The sequence below is a fragment of the Triturus cristatus genome, chromosome 9 (assembly GCF_964204655.1).
Source record: "Triturus cristatus chromosome 9, aTriCri1.1, whole genome shotgun sequence".
In the NCBI taxonomy this organism is placed as follows: domain Eukaryota; kingdom Metazoa; phylum Chordata; class Amphibia; order Caudata; family Salamandridae; genus Triturus; species Triturus cristatus.
In genome coordinates this window covers 698064378-698084856 of record NC_140592.1, presented here as the reverse complement: position 1 = coordinate 698084856, position 20479 = coordinate 698064378, and the positions used below count along the sequence as shown (strand labels likewise).

The following is a 20479-nucleotide window of genomic DNA, read 5'->3' as shown; positions in this document are numbered from 1 at the left end:
TACCAGGCCTGAATTTAACACGGCTCCATGAAATACCCTCACTACAGGGCAGGTCATCCCTAAGACTAACGAATCTATCCCCTAGGATATGTGTGCAAGCCCTAATCTATGGGGAAGAACACAGGATCATGTCGAAGTGCCTAGTAAATAGACTTCATTTACCACCCTAACCCTTAGGCTTGAATGGTAATAGACTGAAGTCACCCTAATCACCCATCAACACAATAGGGCCGGGAAAATCGAGCAGTACATTTCACCCTTGACTTCAGTCTATTGTACATTCATTAAACCGAACTAACATCCGTAAAGGAATAATATGAAACAAAACTAACTGACCTATGTCTAGCACCAAGTGTGCAGAATTGAAGTAGTGAAGGGATACACTGAATAAAACAACAAATAGAAATCAAAACAGCGATGGTAAGTAGAATACCTCCTAATATTCGACGTAATAGATACAGGTCGGGTAACCAATTAAAGAGCCAGTCAAACCAGCCTTGGTCAATGTGTTTTCTCACTTCCTTCGTCAAATCATGTAACCTGTCAATGTGGGCGCGAATAGATTGTGTATGATCAGACAAGTTAAAACAACAAAGACCCTCAAAGTCAGAGCAGTCATGTCCATGTTTAAGCAAAAGATAATCAATGGCCGCTCTATTTTGAAAGATGGCTCTACGTTCACCCTGGGCGTCTAACAGCATGTCAGATAGGACTGTAGAAGTATGATTAATAGATTTTACCATCCAGCAGGCCATTTTCTCAATAGATTTAGCATTATAAACCGCCAAAGCAGGAACACCAATAATTGAAATAGCCAAGCTAAGGTATTCAGACTTGGAATACAAATGCAAAGATGAGTCACAATCCTCCTGTAACATCACTGTATCTCGAATCACACGAGAATTGGCATTCGGATGTGACGAGAACATTAGTAAACTGAGTCTTGTAATAGCACAGGGGCCACCCGAAATATTCGCGGGGACATATGGCCAAGAAGTATTACCACATGAGAAAAGCCATCCGGCAGGTAGCAACATCGTGCGATAATGACTGGGGGTAACTACCAAACTTTTGCAAGTCATATTGTTCATGACCGAAGCACATGTTTTCGGTGTCCTTTGAAAGCACAAAGTTCGCTCATGAAAGGTGAAGGAAGTAGCACCTTTCAATTTCAGCTGTAGACATTCAGAGATTGCACTAGGATTACATGTAAGAAAAAAGCATATATCACCTTGTGTGATGTTATAGGTAACTATTTGGGATTGGATGGGGGGTATCCTGTCCGGAAGTTCCGTACATAAGGGGCAATACGTGTGGGTAGCAAAATCGCCCAGAAGAACATTGGGGCGAGCCTTCGAAATGTTGAAAATATTAGTTAGGGTTTCCATTGAAGCAGGGACAGCAACCAGACAGGTCGCTAGGATATCATGTACAGATCTCATCGGCGTCAAACAAAAGTGAGGGGCATCGGTCACCCTTTTCGCCAGTAGTGTCCAAAAGTTCGATGACGAATCCCACGCAGCAAAGGAACGCGACACTCGGGCGCGTAGCTCATCCGGGGTTGACGGGAGTCCTCCTCCCTCGTCGAACCAACCCGAAAATAGTCCTGCGACGACACATCCTGCAGCAACAGTCCAAAGAATGATCTGAAAGAGAATCAAATACAGGCATTAATCATTCTCGTAAGTAACATTTGTCAGCCGGGACTGCTTCCCAGCTATCTTTCCCTGGTCTCATAACTAAAATGGTATTATCATGACCGGTGGCGATGACCTCTGCCTGTTCAGGGGGAGTCTTAGGCGACTGCACCCAAACCCTGGCCCCAGGGTTATCTGTGGAGCCAAAACCTTTCTGGCCTCGTACAGTTAGCAAAGTTGGGGCAGTGCCTTTTACCATCCCACCACTGAAGACAGGCATTATCAGTAATTGAGCCACTCGGTCAGTTCGATGGATCAGCAAATCAGCCTCACTGCTATTTAGCAGGAGCACCTTAATCTCTCCCTGATAATCGCTGTCAATGACCCCTCCAAGTACCTGAATGCCTTTTACGGCCAGCCCCGATCTAGGGGCGATTAATCCAAAATTCCCGGGTAGTATATGAACACCAACACCGGTCGCGATGATGACCCGATCTTTACCTTTTAGAACGGTGTCATCCATGGCATGCAAGTCTAAACCTGCTGACCCTGGGGTCGCTCTACATGGAGCCAAAGCTCCGGGAGTAATCTCCCAGTACATCACAGTCTCTCTGATTTCATTTGGCTGAGCATTAACATTTGGAGGGAACAAACGCATAAGTGGAGATTCAGCATTTAGAAAAGGACGATTATTCAAAATTAATAGTGCTTGAGATAAAAAGTCTCGCCAATTCTTATATTTGTCATCAGTTAGTTTACGCAACTGCCCCTTCAGCAGACCATTCATTCTCTCCACAAGACCTGAGGCCTGTGGATAATACGGGACATGAAACACCCAGTCAATATTGTTTTCCACACAGAATTCCTGTACCAATCTTCCACGAAAATGGGATGCATTATCAGATTGAATTTGGAATGGCACACCATAATACATGATAACCAATTCCAACGTTTTAATGGTATTCAATTGGGTAGCTTGCTTACAGGGAAGGGCTACCAACAAGCCACTGTATGTATCAACAATTGTGCAAACATATTGACAATTCCTGCTCATGGGAAGTGGACCAATGTAATCAATTTGCCAAATTTGAGCGGGCAGTTTCCCGCGATGTAAATGACCTTTAAACTTCTTTGATTTACCATGAATAAGAGTGGCCTCCGCTCCTGTATCTACCAATGCTCGGGCCCTTTGGATATTACGATGTCTCCAATAAATTTCAATATCTACATAGGGTCTATTATCTCTGTGAGCCCATCTGTGTACTGGAGCTTGACCTATTCCCTAGTCATGTTTCCCGCATTCTGTGTACCAGGATAAATCAGGATAAAGACTCTCACGTTTCTTAGGTATAGGAGCCTCCTGTTCATATCCATTCCCAGTACGAAATGGATTCGTGTCATCAGCAGTACAGCTCTGGTTTCGATCGGCCAGATTATGACGATCCTCTCTCCTCCTCAACTCAGGGGATTGATCCCTATCATCTCTACGTCTGTTGTAAATATAATCATTTTTTCCCCTCTCTCTTTCCTCTTCTCTCTCTCGACGAGGGGACATATCACGTACATAACGTCGGTCATCACGACGAACAGAGCGCCCACGGCGGTCGTCATCACCGCTACCGTCAGAACCACCACGATCTCACTCAGACATCCGAACACGCCGGGCACCCTCCTTCCGATCCAAGCCACGTTTGCGAAACAACTCCCACAAACGAGCAGTTGTCTCACCGTCAATGTCCTCCCTCCGCACACCATCGGCCAGAAGACCAGAAAAGATATCACGTCTAGTAAGCTTATTGTCACCAGGAGTACGAGTGTCAGGCCGGGACTGACGTTCAGGTTTAAACCACTCGCCTAACTCACCGAGTTGGCGTACCGATTCCAGTACTGTAGATAATACGTTACCAGTTTGATTAATCAATAAAGTCATCATGACCTGCTTATAAGCAACAGGGGAAGAACGAATAATACGATTCCGCACAGAAGATGTCAATGAACCATCAAGCAATCTTTCAGCAGTACCTAGAAAAATCGCCGTTTTCATCACCTCTTCTTTGAGACGTTGTGCAGCGTCGCGCAAAGTATACCACTGTTTGTCATTCACAGGCCAATCAGACTCAGTAGGGTACTTTATATTACAACCCTCAGTCGCCAATTGAAGTAAAGAAATTTGACCACCACCATTATAGTTACGAAAATGATCCTGTACAGTAGAATCCGAGCTCAAGGAACAAAACTTCAAACAATCACCATTATCCAACATAATGCCAGCAGCGCCCAGTTCATAAAGGCGCACCATCCATGTGAGTAATGTCTCACCAGCTCGCTGCCGAAATCGCTGCAAAATATCACTAATTTCCTGTTGGGTAAAGTCCTCTAAAGAGTCTAAAGAAATACCCTGCGGAGCAGCAGGAGACTGCTGCAATTTCCGACGAAAAACTGGATGCACCGAGACCGCGGGGTGAGCATCACAAGGAGCTCGACCAGTACACGTAGAGGAACAATCAGCGGAAGAAGCATCAACCCTGCTCGAAGGAGGAGCGCAATCACGGGGTGCACCATCAGGGGTGCGAGAAGCAGGCTTACAATCATGGCGGGAGCGGGAGGACTCACATTTGACAGATTCCTCACTCGAGGAACCAGAATCGCTCGAGTTCCAGATATTACCATCCCATTCATCAGGATTCCAATCCAGTCCGGCATTCGCCACGACCAGGCGCACCTTTCGCGTCGAAACCCGGCCGCGCCGATGTTTGTATTTATAACGGGCAATTCGCACAGCCGCCCTCTCGGCAATAGTCTGATAAGTCTCAAGTTTGTCAGTAAGCAACTTATTTTGACACCGCAACAAAGTATGAGAATTCTGAATCTCAACAAAGTGCGCTTCCACATCCTTAAGAGAGATCTGTAGCTTCAACAATCTCTCATGCAGAATTCTGTACGCAGACAGAACAATCCAACCTCTGCGCCCTAAAATGGGAATCTCCTCACCCTTCGAGATGGGTGCCTTCTGTAAACAAGTAATCACATTAGCCGGCTCCGCCAGCTCCAAAGAAGAATTCCAATTCTCACTCAAACCAGTAGAATCAGCCCACTCCCGGGCTAAGGCTTCATAAGGCGTTGAATCCCATCCGGGAATATCAATGGGCAACTTGAAAGTAGATTTTGACTTTCTAGAAAACATTGCGAAAAAGAAAGAAGAAAAGAAAGAAAAAGAAAAGAAAGAAGAAGAAAAACTATACACACAATTATACCACAAATAATACACAAACAAAACCACGCACACGCCGAAAGCAAACACGAGACAACACGACGCACACAGGTTTCGAAAACGGTTCGTGACGCCAAATGTTCTGCTTGGGTTGTCGGATCAGATAGAACCCGCTCAACAGAGCCTCTCTAACCCAAATCAGAACGTTACCCCCTCCCTAGGGCCTATTCACAAGAACACACCTATATATATATATATATGTACCACCTAAGGACAGGGAATTCCTATTATATGGATATATATATATATATATCAGCCTCGCGGTCTTGGACAGACCCAGGACTTCCTGCCCAGACCTCAGCCTCGCGGTCTCAAACAGACCCAGGATTTCCTACCCAGACGGCAGTCTCAGCCTCGCGGTCTTAGACAGACCCAGGACTTCCTACCCAGACGGCAGCCTCAGCCTCGCGGTCTCAGACAGACCCAGGACTTCCTACCCAGACGGCAGTCTCAGCCTCGCGGTCTCAGACAGACCCAGGACTTCCTACCCAGACGGCAGCCTTAGCCTCGCGGTCTCAGACAGACCCAGGACTTCCTACCCAGACGGCAGCCTTCACGAGTTCATCCTATGATCACTATAACATACGACAAGGGAATCAGTGTATCAGATCACACAAGAACTGCCAGTTTGAGCACAACCTGTTCTCTGGTTCGAGGGGCTCCTTTCTCCCCTATTCAGTTACCACTTAACGCGGCACATGTTGACTACAAACTGACTTTATTATATATATATATATATATATCATATACGCAAGCACATAATGTAACATATAACCTGTAAAGAAAAGTGAAAGATTAGGTTGTACACTCTAATAAGAAAGGGGTCGACATCACCTTAGTCGTGTGTAGCCTGCACTCAATGGTCATCTAGGTCCCCTTCTCGTCTGTGCCTCGGCTCGCCTGGAGATCACACCTACGTAGCTCCCTTCTCCGAGTCACTGGGACCTCTTCCTCATCGGCTACTCTCTCCTCTCTGGCAATTCTGCTAGAAGAGTAACTGTCTCTTGGTCTTTCTCCGTCCTCAAGTTTGTCATCTGTCTTCCCTGGAATAAGTAGTAGCTTTTCTGCTAACGGCTAGGTGCCGCCTATGGATTGAAAGAATAAGTGTCCGTATCTACCTCAGGCTTTCACTAATATAGAGGTGCATTTTCTCATGGAAAATTCCAGCCCGTAACCTGCCGCCCACCAAATTCTTGTACCTCCCCGTGCCAAGGACACTTTCCCAGCCGGCCGGCCTGATGTAGCGTCTTCGGCATGAAGAAAAATACAATCCTTCGATAAGGGCCGGTCTGAACCAGTTCTCTCCAAGCGAATAACACCTCATAACTAAAACATCCCCTGTAACTTGGAAACATCTCAAGCTGCTGGAGCAGAAAGAAAGATGGAGTCTCCCCCGTTTGAGGCCTACCAGGCCTGAATTCAACACGGCTCCATGAAATACCCTCACTACAGGGCAGGTCATCCCTAAGACTAACGAATCTATCCCCTAGGATATGTGTGCAAGCCCTAATCTATGGGGAAGAACACAGGATCATGTCGAAGTGCCTAGTAAATAGACTTCATTTACCACCCTAACCCTTAGGCTTGAATGGTAATAGACTGAAGTCACCCTAATCACCCATCAACACAATAGGGCCGGGAAAATCGAGCAGTACAGGCTGTTTCACCTGTCCTGGGGACACCGGCTTCCATGGGCTCCATCACCCATACTTTTTGGCCAAGTTGGTATTCATTCAACCAGAGTGGCCTTCTGTTTGTACCACTGTTTTTTGTCACCTCCTGGCTAGCCTCTAAATTCTCATTGACCTCTTTCATGTTGCCTCCCATCTTGACCCTGAGGGCTAACATGTAGTCGGCATGCTTTGGAAGTTTCCTGGGTGCTTTCTCCACCCCCTTTTTTCAGAAGACTGAAAAGTCTTCTTGCATGATGCCCAAACAGTAGTTCAAAGGAGTTGAGAAGCACTCCTTTCTAGGGTATTTCCCTATAAGCCAACAGGCTTGCATGATGCCCAAACAGTAGTTCAAAGGAGTTGAGAAGCACTCCTTTCTAGGGTATTTCCCTATAAGCCAACAGGCTTGCATGATGCCCAAACAGTAGTTCAAAGGAGTTGGGAAGCACTCCGTTCTAGGGTATTTCCCTATAAGCCAACATGCATGGTAACAAGATGTCCCACTTGCGTCTCGTGCGCTCAGACAGGCCCACAATCATGCCATTGAAGGTCTTGCAGAATCTCTCTACAAGACCATTGGTCTGGGTATGGTGTGGAGAACCTATAGATTATCCCCTTGTAGCTAAGCCCACAGTCATCCCACATGTCCTTCATGTATGTTGGTATGAAGTTGGTTCTGATGTTAGAAATCCCCCTCCTTGAAAAACCCATGCAGGTAAATATTCCCACCCAGTGCCCTAGGCACTGTGGACATATTTACTGTTCTCAGGGACATGGCCTCAGGGTACCGGTTGACATGGTCATCGTACAGCGGTATAAACCTATTCCCTAAGGCTGTCTTGGGGTCTAGAGGTCAATGCTTTGTTCACTGCCACCCTTTCAAAGGGTGTTGTCACAACAGGGATGTTCTGGAGGGGAGCATTGTGCTTCCCACCTGACTTGCCACTGGCCTGATAAATTGTACAAGACCTGCAGAAAGCATCTGACTTGATGCTCATCGGGGACCAGTAAAAGTGGGTGACTAGGTGGTCAAATGTGTTGGCTTGCCCCAGTGGAATATCATTAGCCAGCTCTAGTAGGGAAGCCCTATAAAACTGGGCAATCACCAGAAATAGGGTTGACCCAGGCTCAGGGATCATATGCTCACCGCACAGGAGTCTATTTTCCCAATAAATGATCACCACAGTGGTCACCAGTTTTCTGGTCCTCCGCCTGTTGCACAAGGCCTTCTGAGCCTTACAGAACTCTGCATGAGATGGTCATTCTGCAGCTTTCCATCCAGGCAGCCGAGGAAGGTCTCCCAGGGCAGATACATCTTCCAGGCACTGGCTACCCTTTGTACCATATACTGGGGACTTGTAGCCAAGTTAAATATTCCAATCATTAGTATGCCAATTCATCCATGCTAAAGTGGGGCACAGGCACTTTACTACTTGTTATCAGCGGCACAGTGCACAGAGTTTCACAGTAAAATAGGGCAAAATGCTGGTGGTACACAATCAAAAGATTGTTATTTTCTATAGTCCCTTTATTTGTGGTAATTAACAATAGCAGACATGAAACGGAGAGTGATCACTGGTTGGTAGGCATGTAGCGTGAGAAAGATGTTGGAAAGAGTGCTCATTGTGCAGCTGATTGAAAGTGTGGCCTGTTTGTGTATCTTTGATTGGAGTCCAGTGGACTACAGGATATAGTCCCCATCCTTCGAAGAAGGTACTATGGAGAGAGGGGTGCCTAAGTACCACCACCTTGAGTTTGAATGGGGTAGTGACTGATGTCCCTCTGTGAAAAGGCACACTGGCCTGAGGAATGTCTTTCTTTACAAGAAGTCTAACAGCTGCTCCTACATTTTTTTGTTGGTCGAGTGTATGAAGTTGGTGCAATAAGTTTTAAAGGCAGATTGACAATGTCTCTTTCACAAATGAAGATTGTGGCATTTCTTGCAATAGGAATTATTGTTGCGAGGGGAATGGGGAAAGGCAAAGCAGTCCGTGATGGAGATAGTGTTTGTTCCTTGGTGATCAGAAGTTCCAAATGGAGCAAGAGCTAATTTGTGTGGAGGGGTTGCTGTTTGGGGTTAAAAGGATCTGTTGGCTAGTGGACCTAGAGTTGTGGTTGGAGGGTTTGTAAAGTCTTTTTGAAGTGTCCTTCTGGTAGTGCAAGTGGTAGTTAAATGTATGCCGAGGCCCAACGGTGAATGAAAACTTCATAAATTACCAGAATCAAGAGTAAAAGTCCATTTCCATCCTCACAAACTCTCTTCCCCATGAGATGTCGGCCAAAAGCAATAAATCAACATTTCTCACAAGATGTTTTGTTTTCACATTTGATTTTGGAGTGTAATTATCTAATACAGTAGTTTAATATTTCATCGTATGAGGCTTTAGACAGGTGGCCATTTATTAAGTGATCATTTACATGGTTAATATAGAAAAATCGTCATGGCCTTGGGAGTTAGTATGCTAAGTACATTTAACATGAAGCTGTTATTTTACCCCTCTTCTTGGCAGTGGTGTACATGGGAAGCCTTAGTTTTTAGAGCAATATCAGTCCAGCGCAACTATGTAGCCTGCAAAGGTACCTGTAAATGCACCTTTACCTCTGTACTAGTTATGCTCTGTGAGCTAGACCAGCATTATGGTCACATCTTTCATGATCTTCTTATAAAATCATCTAGTTTCACTTTGTGCAGCTGGGAGCAAGGTACCACTACAGTTCTAGGAATGGAGAGTAAAGTGTCTGCTCTGGGACAGGACACTGCTTTTCTGCTACTGATGACACGTTTTTTCTTCCAATTTTACAGGATGTGCGAGGGCGAGAAGAGGAAGTTGGTAATCCCTTCTGAACTAGGTATGTGGTCCTCATTCTGGGCTGATTGTACATCTCTCCCAGGAAATCCCTCGAGGAATAAATCATGGGACCTGAACAAATCGCACTGAATTATGAAGAGGAGCTTGCGGGGTGACTGATCACAGGGCACACACTCAGTCGGTATGTGCAGTCCTTTGAATAGAAGGTGCTGCACCTCAAGTGTTAGGGTGGAGTAGACCAGGACCCTTATAAATTAGCGTTGTCTGCTTGCTTTATTCTCTTGTGGTTTATCCTCAATTCCTCAAAACATAGCATATCTACTCTTTGATAAGTCTAGGCATGGGAAGAATTCAAACAATGTAGTTGCATGTACTGTAGCGTGTTTTTTTTTTTTTCTTCTTTTTTTTTTTTTTGTATGTCACAATGTTCACCAGTTCTTTGGCCTCTGCCTCCAATTTAGTCCATACTGTCTTGGGTGAGTTTTGAGCTTTTCTTGAGGAGGGTTCTCAGTGTTTTTCTCTGTATTGGTGTTAAATAAAGGTTTGAGAGGATGGGTAGATCCTGCAAATTAGCACCTAACCATGGTTTTGGTCACTCGCCCATATACTATCCCCGCCCAACCAGTAGTTGGAATATTCATCACTTTCTTGAAACGAGCTAAGTCTGTTTGGTGTAACATTCCTCTCTAAACACCCCCCCTTCCCCCCTCACCAAATTGTGAAGAGCTCTGGTTAAGGTTTTCGTTACTTTACAGAGGTCCGAAAAATGTGATGGTCCCAATAGCACATGCTGCACAAGTGATTTATTGACTTCTGATTCTGAAGTACCACCTTTAAGTGCTGGACTTGCTGGAATGTGCTTGATGCTGGAGTTCTGTGCTTTCTGGTAGGGTGTTATGGCATGGTGCAGCAGATTAGCCATTGGTAAGTGAATTTGGAAAGGGATGTTCATCACATGAGCTGCTCTGGCTGTGCAATGAGACTATGATCTAAAAAAGAATGTTCTAAACATATCTTTCCTTTTTTCCTGCAGGGTATGGCGATCGGGGCGCTCCGCCAAAAATCCCAGGTATTTGTGTGTTCTCTCTGGTGGTGTTTCGAATAAGTGTTCTGGGCCGTATCCACAATATGAGCTTCATTAGTTGCATGCATTTCACTTGCCTGTGTTTGTAGCATGTGTTGTAAATCATATGCAGTACTCTCTCCTGCCATCCAGAGTTTGGTTCAGAATGCTATAAATTGTCTTTCTTCAAAGTATTTATATCTATGACAAAAAAACAATAGCTCATTTTGCTGAAAACTGTCTTAAACTATGAAACAAATTTTTAAGAGCCTGCCAAAATTAGGAACGCAGCACCCAGGATAGAAGCAACATTTCAGACTGTGATTGACTTACATTAAAGGTCGCATTACTCCATGTTTGAAGGTAGTACACAGATACTGCAAATGAGCTTTGATGCAGGAAATGGAAGAACATACTTCAATCAGACTAGAAAAACAAGAAGAGTGATGCAGCTAGAAAGAGCATAGAAATAGAAGCCGCAATGAACTGGTGCATCTCAAACTCGGTTACGATGGATATGAGTGGGCGAAAATGGGAGAAAAACTCTTAGAACCTTAAGCGGCAGGCACTCTTTGAAGACCAATACAAGCTTGTTGATCTGTAGGCATGCATAATTAATTTCAAAGTACAGCATCACCACCTCATTATGCCTTACGATGGGCAGTATTTATTTCATTCTAAAGTTGATGAATGGCCTGAATGTTTTTTTTGTTTTTTTTAATGATGCAGAAATTGCTAAGTCATGGGGGCATTACAACAGCAGTGCTAAAATCACAGGAAGATCAGAGTCTTTAGGCCAATGTTAGAACAAAGACAGAACTATCAAAAGTATCTAACCTTTCTGCAATATCCTCGGTACTAATTAAGACATCCTTATCAATGCGCTATAATAATTTTCAAAACATTGCTACATCAAGAGTCTGATCCTCAAGGCCAAGCGATGTTGGCCTCCAAGCAATGGCTCCATCTCATTTTCCCACAATCCTACAATACCAGGTGGAGAAAAAGGTTGCCAGAGTGTACACACTGATGTAGACCAATAGGTACTATCCACAGTGGAAAATAGTGCATCAAAATCCAAAGATTATATTTATAGCATTCAGATAAGGGCACTTACTAGAAAATTAGTCGCCGGCAAAAGTACGACTTGCACAAAGGAGCAAAAAAGCGTACTCTGTGCACTTACCAGTTCCTAAAAATAATGGCACACTGCAAGCAATATACCTTCTCATTATCTATGTCAGGACAATAAATTCAGTCGTATCATTGTTAAAGATCGAAAACTACATAATGACATTGGATTTAAAGGAGAGTCAATCCTGGAAAGAGCCAGGTTTTGAGTGTCTTCCTGAAACTACTTAGGTCCTTTAGAACTATCAATTCAGTAGTCCTTGAGATCCAAAGTTTTGGGACCAAGTGGGTGAAGGATCTCCTTCCCCATCTGGCTCTTTTTATCCTCGTTGTACTCGTAAGTGAATCAGATGAGGACCCGAGGGACCTGTTGGGGACATATGTGGAAACGAGGGATTGTAACAAGGCTGGACCCTTGCCGTACATAGCTTTGTGGGCTAGGCATAGCGCCTTGAACTTGATTCTGGATTGGATATGAAGCCAGTGGGGTTTGCTCAGTGAAGCTTTCACTGGCTCCTGTTTGGGTATCTTCAGTAGCATCCTGGCCGCCACATTTTGATCCACCTGAAGCCTGTTGACTACATATTTGGGGGCCCCTAGGTACAGTGAGTTACCGTAGTCCAATATTAAGACCACTAGTGCCTGAATCACCGTTCTCCGCGCCTGGTCTGGGAGAAGGTCTATGATCTTATGGATCTGGTGTAGTATACTGAAGCAGGTAGCTGAGAGTTTTTTTGCTTAGGTATCCATAAAAAGATTCTGGTCAAGCCACATCCTCAAGTTCTTGACGGAGGGCTTGGGGGCGCACCCCAGTTTTCCGGGCCAGATGATCCTGTTCCAAGGGTCTGTGTAGTTACCCAGGAACATAAGCTCAGTTTTCACACCGTCGAGCTTTAGACTGAAATTGGACATCCAGTTAGCTATTTTTTCCATGCATGGGCTAGCTGCAGGTGATTGGAGTTAGTAGCATCAGACTCTGAGACTACCAATTGTGTGTCATCAGTATAAGACACAATTGACAGTCCAAACTCCTCTAACATTTGTGCCAGTGGACTAATGTAAAGATTAAACAGGGTGGAACTGAGTGCGGATCCCCAAGGATCTCCGTATGGGGCAACGAGCGTGTCAGGGAAAATTCCAGATTCCATGCATTAGAAATATCTTTCACTTAGGAAGGAGGACAGTCACAGGATGTCCTTACCCTGAATCCCAATCTGTCCTAGTCTACTGTGATCAACAGTGTCAAATGCCACACTGAGATCAAAAAGAAGAATGGCGGTAGTTCCTCCCTGGTCCAATATCATTTTAAGTTTCTCATTCACTAGGAGGAGAGCGGATTCCGTACTGTGTTCAAGACGGATCTGGGATTGGTGCAGAATATTATTTGCCTCCAGGAATTGCGAGATTGTGCTATTTACGTGTTTCTAAACGACTTTCCCCAGAATGGGGAGCAATAAGATGGAGCGGGAATTCCCCAACAATGTGGGATCAAGATGGGGTTTCTTGAGCAAGGGCTTTACAATGGTGTGCTTCCATTTATTTTGGGCACTATCCCGGTGCTCGGGGATAATGAAATAAGATCTGCCATTGTGGAGAAAACCGGATGAGACCCAAGTGTTCTATGCTTAGGGCCGGAAAGGAGTCAAGAGCTGGAGCAGTTGAAAGGTGGGGGGGGGTCTTGACTGTTGTGCTGACCTGAGCTCGGAAAGATTTCCCGCGTGACTTCAGAGTCACCCAAGGGACTCAGGTGCTGTGAATTATAGATAAATTCCACTTTATTTTTTAAAAAAGGTGGGAAGCTCATTGCATCTCTCCTTGGAGGATTGGGGGTACTCTGTTCAGTGGTGGTAAGGGGCTGTACGATTTTAAAAAGCTCTTTGGGGGAGTTGGTGGCCATACTGATCCGTTCTTCATAGTATTTTGTTTGAGCTTCCTTGATATCATTGTGATATTGTCGGATTGCGTTTTTGTACAGCGTCTTAAAATCCGGGGCATAAGTCTTCCTCCAGTTATTTTCTAGTCTCTTACATTTCTTCTTTTGGGAGGCTAAGTGGGTTTTAAACCAGGCTGCTCTTCAGGGATTAGATTGTGTTTTCATTGTAGGTTTCCGTAAGCATTTTTCCACTGAATCATTGATCCAGTCCGACCAGCATTAGTGGGCCTCGTTGGGATCATCTCGTAGGGATTGTGGGTTAGACTTTAGGAGAGTGATCCATTTTTCTGGGGTGACCCTAGGCCACTTCCTACCTGACTTTGTCACCTACTGGCCGAGTCTGACTGGGTGTTTTAGTGTAAAGGAAGGGGATATAATTGTGGTCAGACAATGGGACTGGGACGGATCTGAGCACCCGGATCTTACGGTCATTAGAAAAGATTGGGACTAGGATATTCCCTTTTTCATGGGTAGCAGCGTTCACTAACTGAAAGAGTTCCAGGGTCATCCAGGTGAATATTAAAATCACCAAGTGCTGTAAGAGCTCCTTTTCCTATGATAAACCTGTCAAGAAGCTCAGGGAGGGCGTCTAAAAAAGTTGTATATGGACCAGGGGGGTCTGTAAATGAGCGTTCCAGAAAAAGAGGAAGTGTGGGCGAGTGTGATTCGAAGCTGCATGGCATTGCATAGAGCAAGTTTTTCCACCCTGTCCTGCCTGCTAATGGTATAGCCTGGGTGAAGGGCCATGATATCAGGAGTAGAGCTCTGATTCAGCCATGTTTCTGTAATAAACAGTATGTCGAGTGATTCCTCTTCCAGGGGCATCCTCTTCCAGGGGCATCCCAATCGCTGTTTTATGCCTGGGGAGGGACCTGCAGTTTGAGCCCCATTCTCCAGTGTGCTATCTTTCCCTGTGTCATCAGTGTGGACTAGGTTTCTCCCCAGCACACAACACTTCTATGGAGACTGTCCGGCTCAATGATATGCGCGCATTGCGGGTGTAATGTGGGCCTGAGCTGACGTAGTTCGTCAGAGTTGTACCTTAACTGATTGAGGTGCTGTGGAGAAATTTGACCAGGGTTACTGGTCCCGGCCGGGCACAGGCGGGCTTGCCTTGGGTGCCTCCGCGCTGTAGCCGCCATATTTAGGCGAGCACGTGCAGCTAGACCGCTAACATGTCCACTCTATGACTGAGAGGAGGAGCGATCCTCTCTATGGTCAGGTGGAATTATAGGTCCAAAAAAGTGCAATGTGCAAGATAGTATAGACGCTCAGCCAAGCGCTTATAAAAACAGTTCACACTATTTAAAATGGTTTGCAATTAAAACAGGCAATTTTGAGCTAAATATAAAATAGTCAGACTAGAGTAAAAATCAAACTCAGGCAGATTCAAGGCAGCTAACAATGTGTGCAAAAAATGAGTCAGATTACGAACTTTAAAACGATTTTTAAAAAAAACCTCCAGAGGCTCTGCGAGTGGTAACACCGAAAAGCCCCATCTCAGCCTCAGCCATAGCCATATATACAGTACGAGAAGATAAAAGTCCTACAGCCTCATCCAGGCTTTTACCAAAAATGGCCTCATTTGTTTTTATTCATCAATCCATATTGCAAACTTTTTTTTTTTTTATTAACCTACAAAATGAGGTGGAAAAGAACACTTGAACCTAGAAGTGTCCTTATGTTTTTCATTGATTGCCCTACAAGACAAAACAGTTTTTGCTTTGATTGGAGAGCTATTTCTAACGCTGGCATTACTCGATAAGATGTTTTAAGGTTCGTTATGTAAATGCTAGATGCTTCTGGAGACACCATAAGCATATCCTATTTGTAAGAACGTAGTCAATAACATGACTTTCCTGGGAACATTCCTTCAGCTTGCTAGTAGATGGGCTACATAGGCTTATTTTCATTGTTGGCAAGATGTGTACAGGCCAGGAATTAGACACGTTTTTCAGACTGCTTTGAAAACTTAATATAATAGTCTCAACTCATTTGATCTACAACACAATCTGCCAACTGAAAACATTACTTACTTTTAGCAAACGGACGTTGCTTGTAGTGTTGCAGGTTTACAAGCCACTCTCTCATCTCCTTGAAGCGTGAAAGTAGTACAGACAATTAAAATGGATTCATGTTTGCTGTTGCCATACGTACTCTGGATTCATGTTCTGATGGGCAAAATACATATTCGAAGGTGGAGTTTGCATGCTGGTGCATTGTGGGATTAAAGGGACTTGATAGTGAGTCATTTTATGTATACCTGAAACTGGAATGACTTTGAAAGACAACAAATTAGAGTATATAGAGCTGAGCACTAGACTGCATGAGAGTTCACAATATGTGAATCTACAATGCTTGAGGTACAAACCGATTGTCACATGTAAATAACTAGTTGCTTTGCAAGAGTGGTACTGGGAACAACACTGGGCTGTGACTGACTGGGTCTGTGCTTTTTCTGTAGAGCAAGGCAGGCTGCAAGAGCAGTCTTCGTGCATTATTCTCCATTCTGCATGCACTTAGGGCTGCCTGTCTGCATTTGCCTCATCTTAACTGCCTGCTTTCTTCATCCTGCTCGTCTGCCTAACCTGATTCTCATATCTGCTTAGTCATTATGTGGGTGAGATCTGCAATTGTCTCTGCCAGAACCGGAGGTCACTGACTCAGGTTTCTCATTTCTCCAGGCGGCGCCACATTGATTTTCGAGGTGGAGCTGTTGAAGATTGACCGCCGGTCCGATTTGTAGATCTGCCAAGGATTTTTTGTCTTTTGTGGGATTGTGTTTTGTTTTTTATTTACGATCTCTGGTGATATTCAAGAAATTACCTTGTTTTGTTGCAATGAAGATTCCAACACAAATAAAAATTGGCACAAATTAAATATTTTTGTCATTTCTTGAAGCAAAGAATTGATAGTGGAATGTACATAAAATGAAATGATTTATTAGGTTATAATGTGAAATGTTATTTGCCAAGACTTGGAGTAGTAATGACTGGAATAGAGTCTGCTGTTAGAAGTTCAAGATGATCTCCAAACTTCATCTGGCGAACTAGACGCAGCCGATCAGCATACACCTTGGGGTAGCAAACCTGTTTTGATTGTGTGATTATTAACATGAATCTAGGTTTGAAAGTTTGAAACTTGTAGTTTGAAATGCATTTAGTTTGAGACAAATATTCAGGAACATTTTAGTTTTAAACTCTACATCAACTATGGAAAAACCACTTGGTTTGAAAATAACTCTTATCAAAACGTCAGCCATTTTGTTCCAAAATGTTTTTTAAAGAGAAAATATTACTTTCTGGATACTTTTTTTATTTTATTTGCCCTGGTCATGAATTTTGACTTCAGTTACAGTTATAACTTCAACAGGAAATATTTACTACTTACTCCAGCGATCACCTATTAAGGCACTGTTGCAAAGGTGTTGCATTAGCATGTTGGGGTATGGATTAGAGCTTTTATTTCAAGCTTTTGCTTTTCATCTTTTTTAACTATACGTTTCAAACTAAGTTTCTATTAAAGTAAATAATTTGAATTGTATGCTCAAAATAATCTACCAACCATGGGGTGTGCAGTAACCTTATTTTGATGTTTGTTGTACACAATATCACAGTTCATGGCTTCGTTTCCCACTTGCTTTTTTCCCCAAAATAAACCAACCATTTGTTTTGGTCGTTTGCACCTTTTTGTTTGTTTGAATAAAACCCCCACACCCCAGCAAATCTCATTTGAAATTTATTTGGTCAGTCTACTCTGCAGTACCTTCTTGTATTCTTAAAACAAACGATTGAGGAAATTCCATTTATTATAGCTTGTGTCTGTGATACATTTCTGTCAGTGCATTCTTTCATCTCAATTTTTGTTTTTACCTGAGCACGATCTCCCTGGTTGCAGCATGGTGTGGGGGTGATTGCTATGTATTCACTTCGGGAGTATAGGTTGAATATAGCTTAATGGCTCATTTATGTTCATGAGGTATGGTTGTTTATGGGTATTGAGAATCCTTTTTTTACATTACCGACCCCTGACGAAGGGCTTTAGAGCCTGAAATGCATTGGGTGAATATTTGTATGGCTATCCAGGATATAATGTGAATTCTTACTTGCTGCAGAAAAAACCTGGGTGGTCGTTTCTTTAGCATTAAAAGTTTAGACACATGAGCCTTTGTGTGAACTTAAGATCTACTGAAGAATATTGGAATAAATATCAATTACAATGGATTACATTGATAAAACTTGGATTTTTGGTGTTTGATTTTTGCATTTGATGCTGGCATGGCTGTTGTGACTCGAGTCTAGAGGGTGACAACCCACCAGCCAGTAATTGCTGTGATACATTGCAGTATTTCTGATCATGCTCCCTCTGACATTGTAGACCATGTTGTTGTCGCTGTTTTGGGGGGGAAAAAAGTTTGACTAAGTTTTGTATTCCTGAAAACAAAAAGTAGTGGATCATTTTTGTAGGTAAATGTCAATTTTAATAGGGCTGGCTGCTTGTTTTCCCCGTTTGTATCCTGCAGATTGATTACTTTTCTCCTTTTTTTTTTTTTTCTTTTCACCTCCAGCAGCTGTACTTTGCATATGACGAGCTCCAGCAGCTGTATTTGCCATATTTCTTTCTTTTCTTATGACGGTAAGCCAGTTCAGAATGTTCATGTGAAAAGATTTTGGAGCAACAGTCATTCATACAATAAGTTATTGAAATAGAGAAGCAATGTAATTTTCTTGCTACGGGTAAGTCGTTTTTTTACAAGTCTAATTTAAAAAAAAAAAAAAATGTGTTTGTAAGCCTCCAATTTATAAAAAAAAAATGTGCACTCATGAATTATTTTCTCTTCTTACTAAACCGATTTTACCCACCAACAGTTACCTTGTTAAGTTGCCTGATTCTAGTTTTGCATGTATATGTCTCACACTGAGACTTAGTGGCTGCCAACAGAAGATTTCGTAGAACACTCTTCAATTGATTTATTTAATCTGAATGGTGTTATATTCAGAGTAATAGTAATGTTTCTTGCAACAGTGAGTCAGTTTTGCCCAACAGTATGTATTCATATGTCAGAGGGCAAGCAAAAAATCATATACTCCCCTTGCCTGGGGCCTCTCTCCAGAATACAAAATTCATTCTTGCTTTAATGAAATGTGGTTGTGACGAACAAAAAATGACCGAGCCAGAGACTGAAAGGCTAGCTTGGAGAGGTGAGACTAGATGGGATGTTTTTGTAACTTTTCATGAGCCCTTACAATACAACTTTGGGGAGAGTATATTCACGTTTACTGAAGGTGGGAAGGGTGGGTAACAGTTCCTTTCTGATCGTGATTTGGCCACTAACCATTTGTAGACCATGGCTTACTAGCAGCAATGGCATTTTGTGTGGTGCTGTATGAACTCCATCACCATACTACTAAATGCCATTTTGGGAAAGACAGATCCAATGTAAATATTCCTTTTTGATTAGGAACTCCATACATTTACTACTAACAGCAATACACCTTCTGGTAGAGTCTGTAACAGTGGTGTTTCAGTAGAAATATCAGCAAATCCTATGGGGGTGTTGTGTGCATGTAAGATTTGAATTTCATTCACCTGTTTACTGGAGGTCTCGAACAAAGTGAAACTTGGGACAAACGTCTGAATATTGCTCGGCCCTTGCCAAAAGGCTGCGTTGGTTCTTTCACGTGGAAGAGCTCTGTTGCATATACTTGGAGAAATAAGTACCTTTCAGTTTTCTTATAACATGCCTCGTTATGTCTCTTACTGTGAATGTCCAAAGACCCAGTTTGGCCTGTTTTTAATATTAAGCTTTCAGAAGCCCAGAATTTGTATGACTGCTTGAGTGTGCAGTGTTAATCTAGTCTACCTATTGTATGATTGTTGGCGTAGCCACTTATTTGAAGTTTATTCTTGTCTTGCACTTTTTACAAACCAAAGCAGAACATGTAAGATCTATAGGTGCTTTTTAGGTCTCGCCTTGCGTTGCAGCGCATGCGCTGCTCGCTCGGCGAGATTTATTGTTAACGAGGAGTTTGAGAAGAGGGCTTGAAGCCCCGCCCCTTATTTCCATTGGCTGGCGTCACCGTTTATGGTAAACGGTGGGCTGCCATTGAAAATTAGCTGTTTGGGTTGCCTCCCTTTGGCTTCCCTTCCGGACTGGGTCGCCTGCTTTGCTGCTGTCGCAAAGCACTTTCTTATCTTTATGGGGCCATGTGTGTGGAAACGCATGGCCCCATAAGGCTAAGAGATCGATGTTTGTTATAGTCGGTCGTAGAAGACGCCCCCTGTTCCATTGTTGGCGTGCATTGTATTCCTGTCAGAGGCTCTGAACAAGCAGTGTTTCAAAACCCGACAACAAGACAAAGTATGTGTTTGAATATGTTTGAGATTCTTTGAATGCGTGTGTGTGTTTATTGCTGGGCATGTCTCTTTCTGGTCTAAAGGACTTCAGAGCGACCCATTACGCAGACAGACTGGATGGAGTCAGACACAAAAGAGAGTCCAGTCCAACAACCACCTGCACTGACACTAGTTGTCACGGGGAATTATTATTGAGGGTTGTGTCACGGCGCACAGGGAGCAGAGCAGTAGTGCCTCCCTGTGTGTTTGGTATTACAGACATGGCAGCGCTGCTCGGCGCTCCGCTGCGTGGCTGCAGTACATTTGCAATGTTTTATCATGATCATCGTCCCCCCACTGGGCGTCGTGAGACCTAAAACTTAGCGCCGGAGGTGTACGCCACATACGCCCCTCCCCTCAAAGTGCTGTTTTTGTTGTCTTTGTTTACTTGAGCACGTGTCGTGTTTTAGGTCTATGGTGGGTATGCCGCCCTGTCACTGGCACTTCAGTCGTACACGACCACCAGCAATGCTCTGTTTAATGGCGCTGTACATCTTAATCTCCACGTCTGCCCTGCTGCAGGGTTGACCGTGGCGTTACAACCAGACCTGCAGAATTTGGAATTTAA

At 43.7% G+C, this 20479-nt stretch overlaps 1 protein-coding gene across 2 annotated transcripts in view; it reads left to right on the top strand.

Annotated features, from left to right (window-relative positions):
- FKBP2 (FKBP prolyl isomerase 2) overlaps positions 1-16395 on the top strand; it is a 45388-nt gene extending 28993 nt beyond the window's left edge. For both annotated transcript variants that reach the window (XM_085625818.1, XM_085625819.1), the window contains exons 4-6: positions 9382-9428; positions 10422-10457; positions 16200-16395. In XM_085625818.1, the coding sequence (XP_085481944.1) occupies positions 9382-9428; positions 10422-10457; positions 16200-16261 (145 nt within the window). In that variant the 3' untranslated portion in view covers positions 16262-16395. The remainder of the gene's footprint in view (positions 1-9381; positions 9429-10421; positions 10458-16199) is intronic.
- Positions 16396-20479: the final 4084 nt, after the last annotated feature.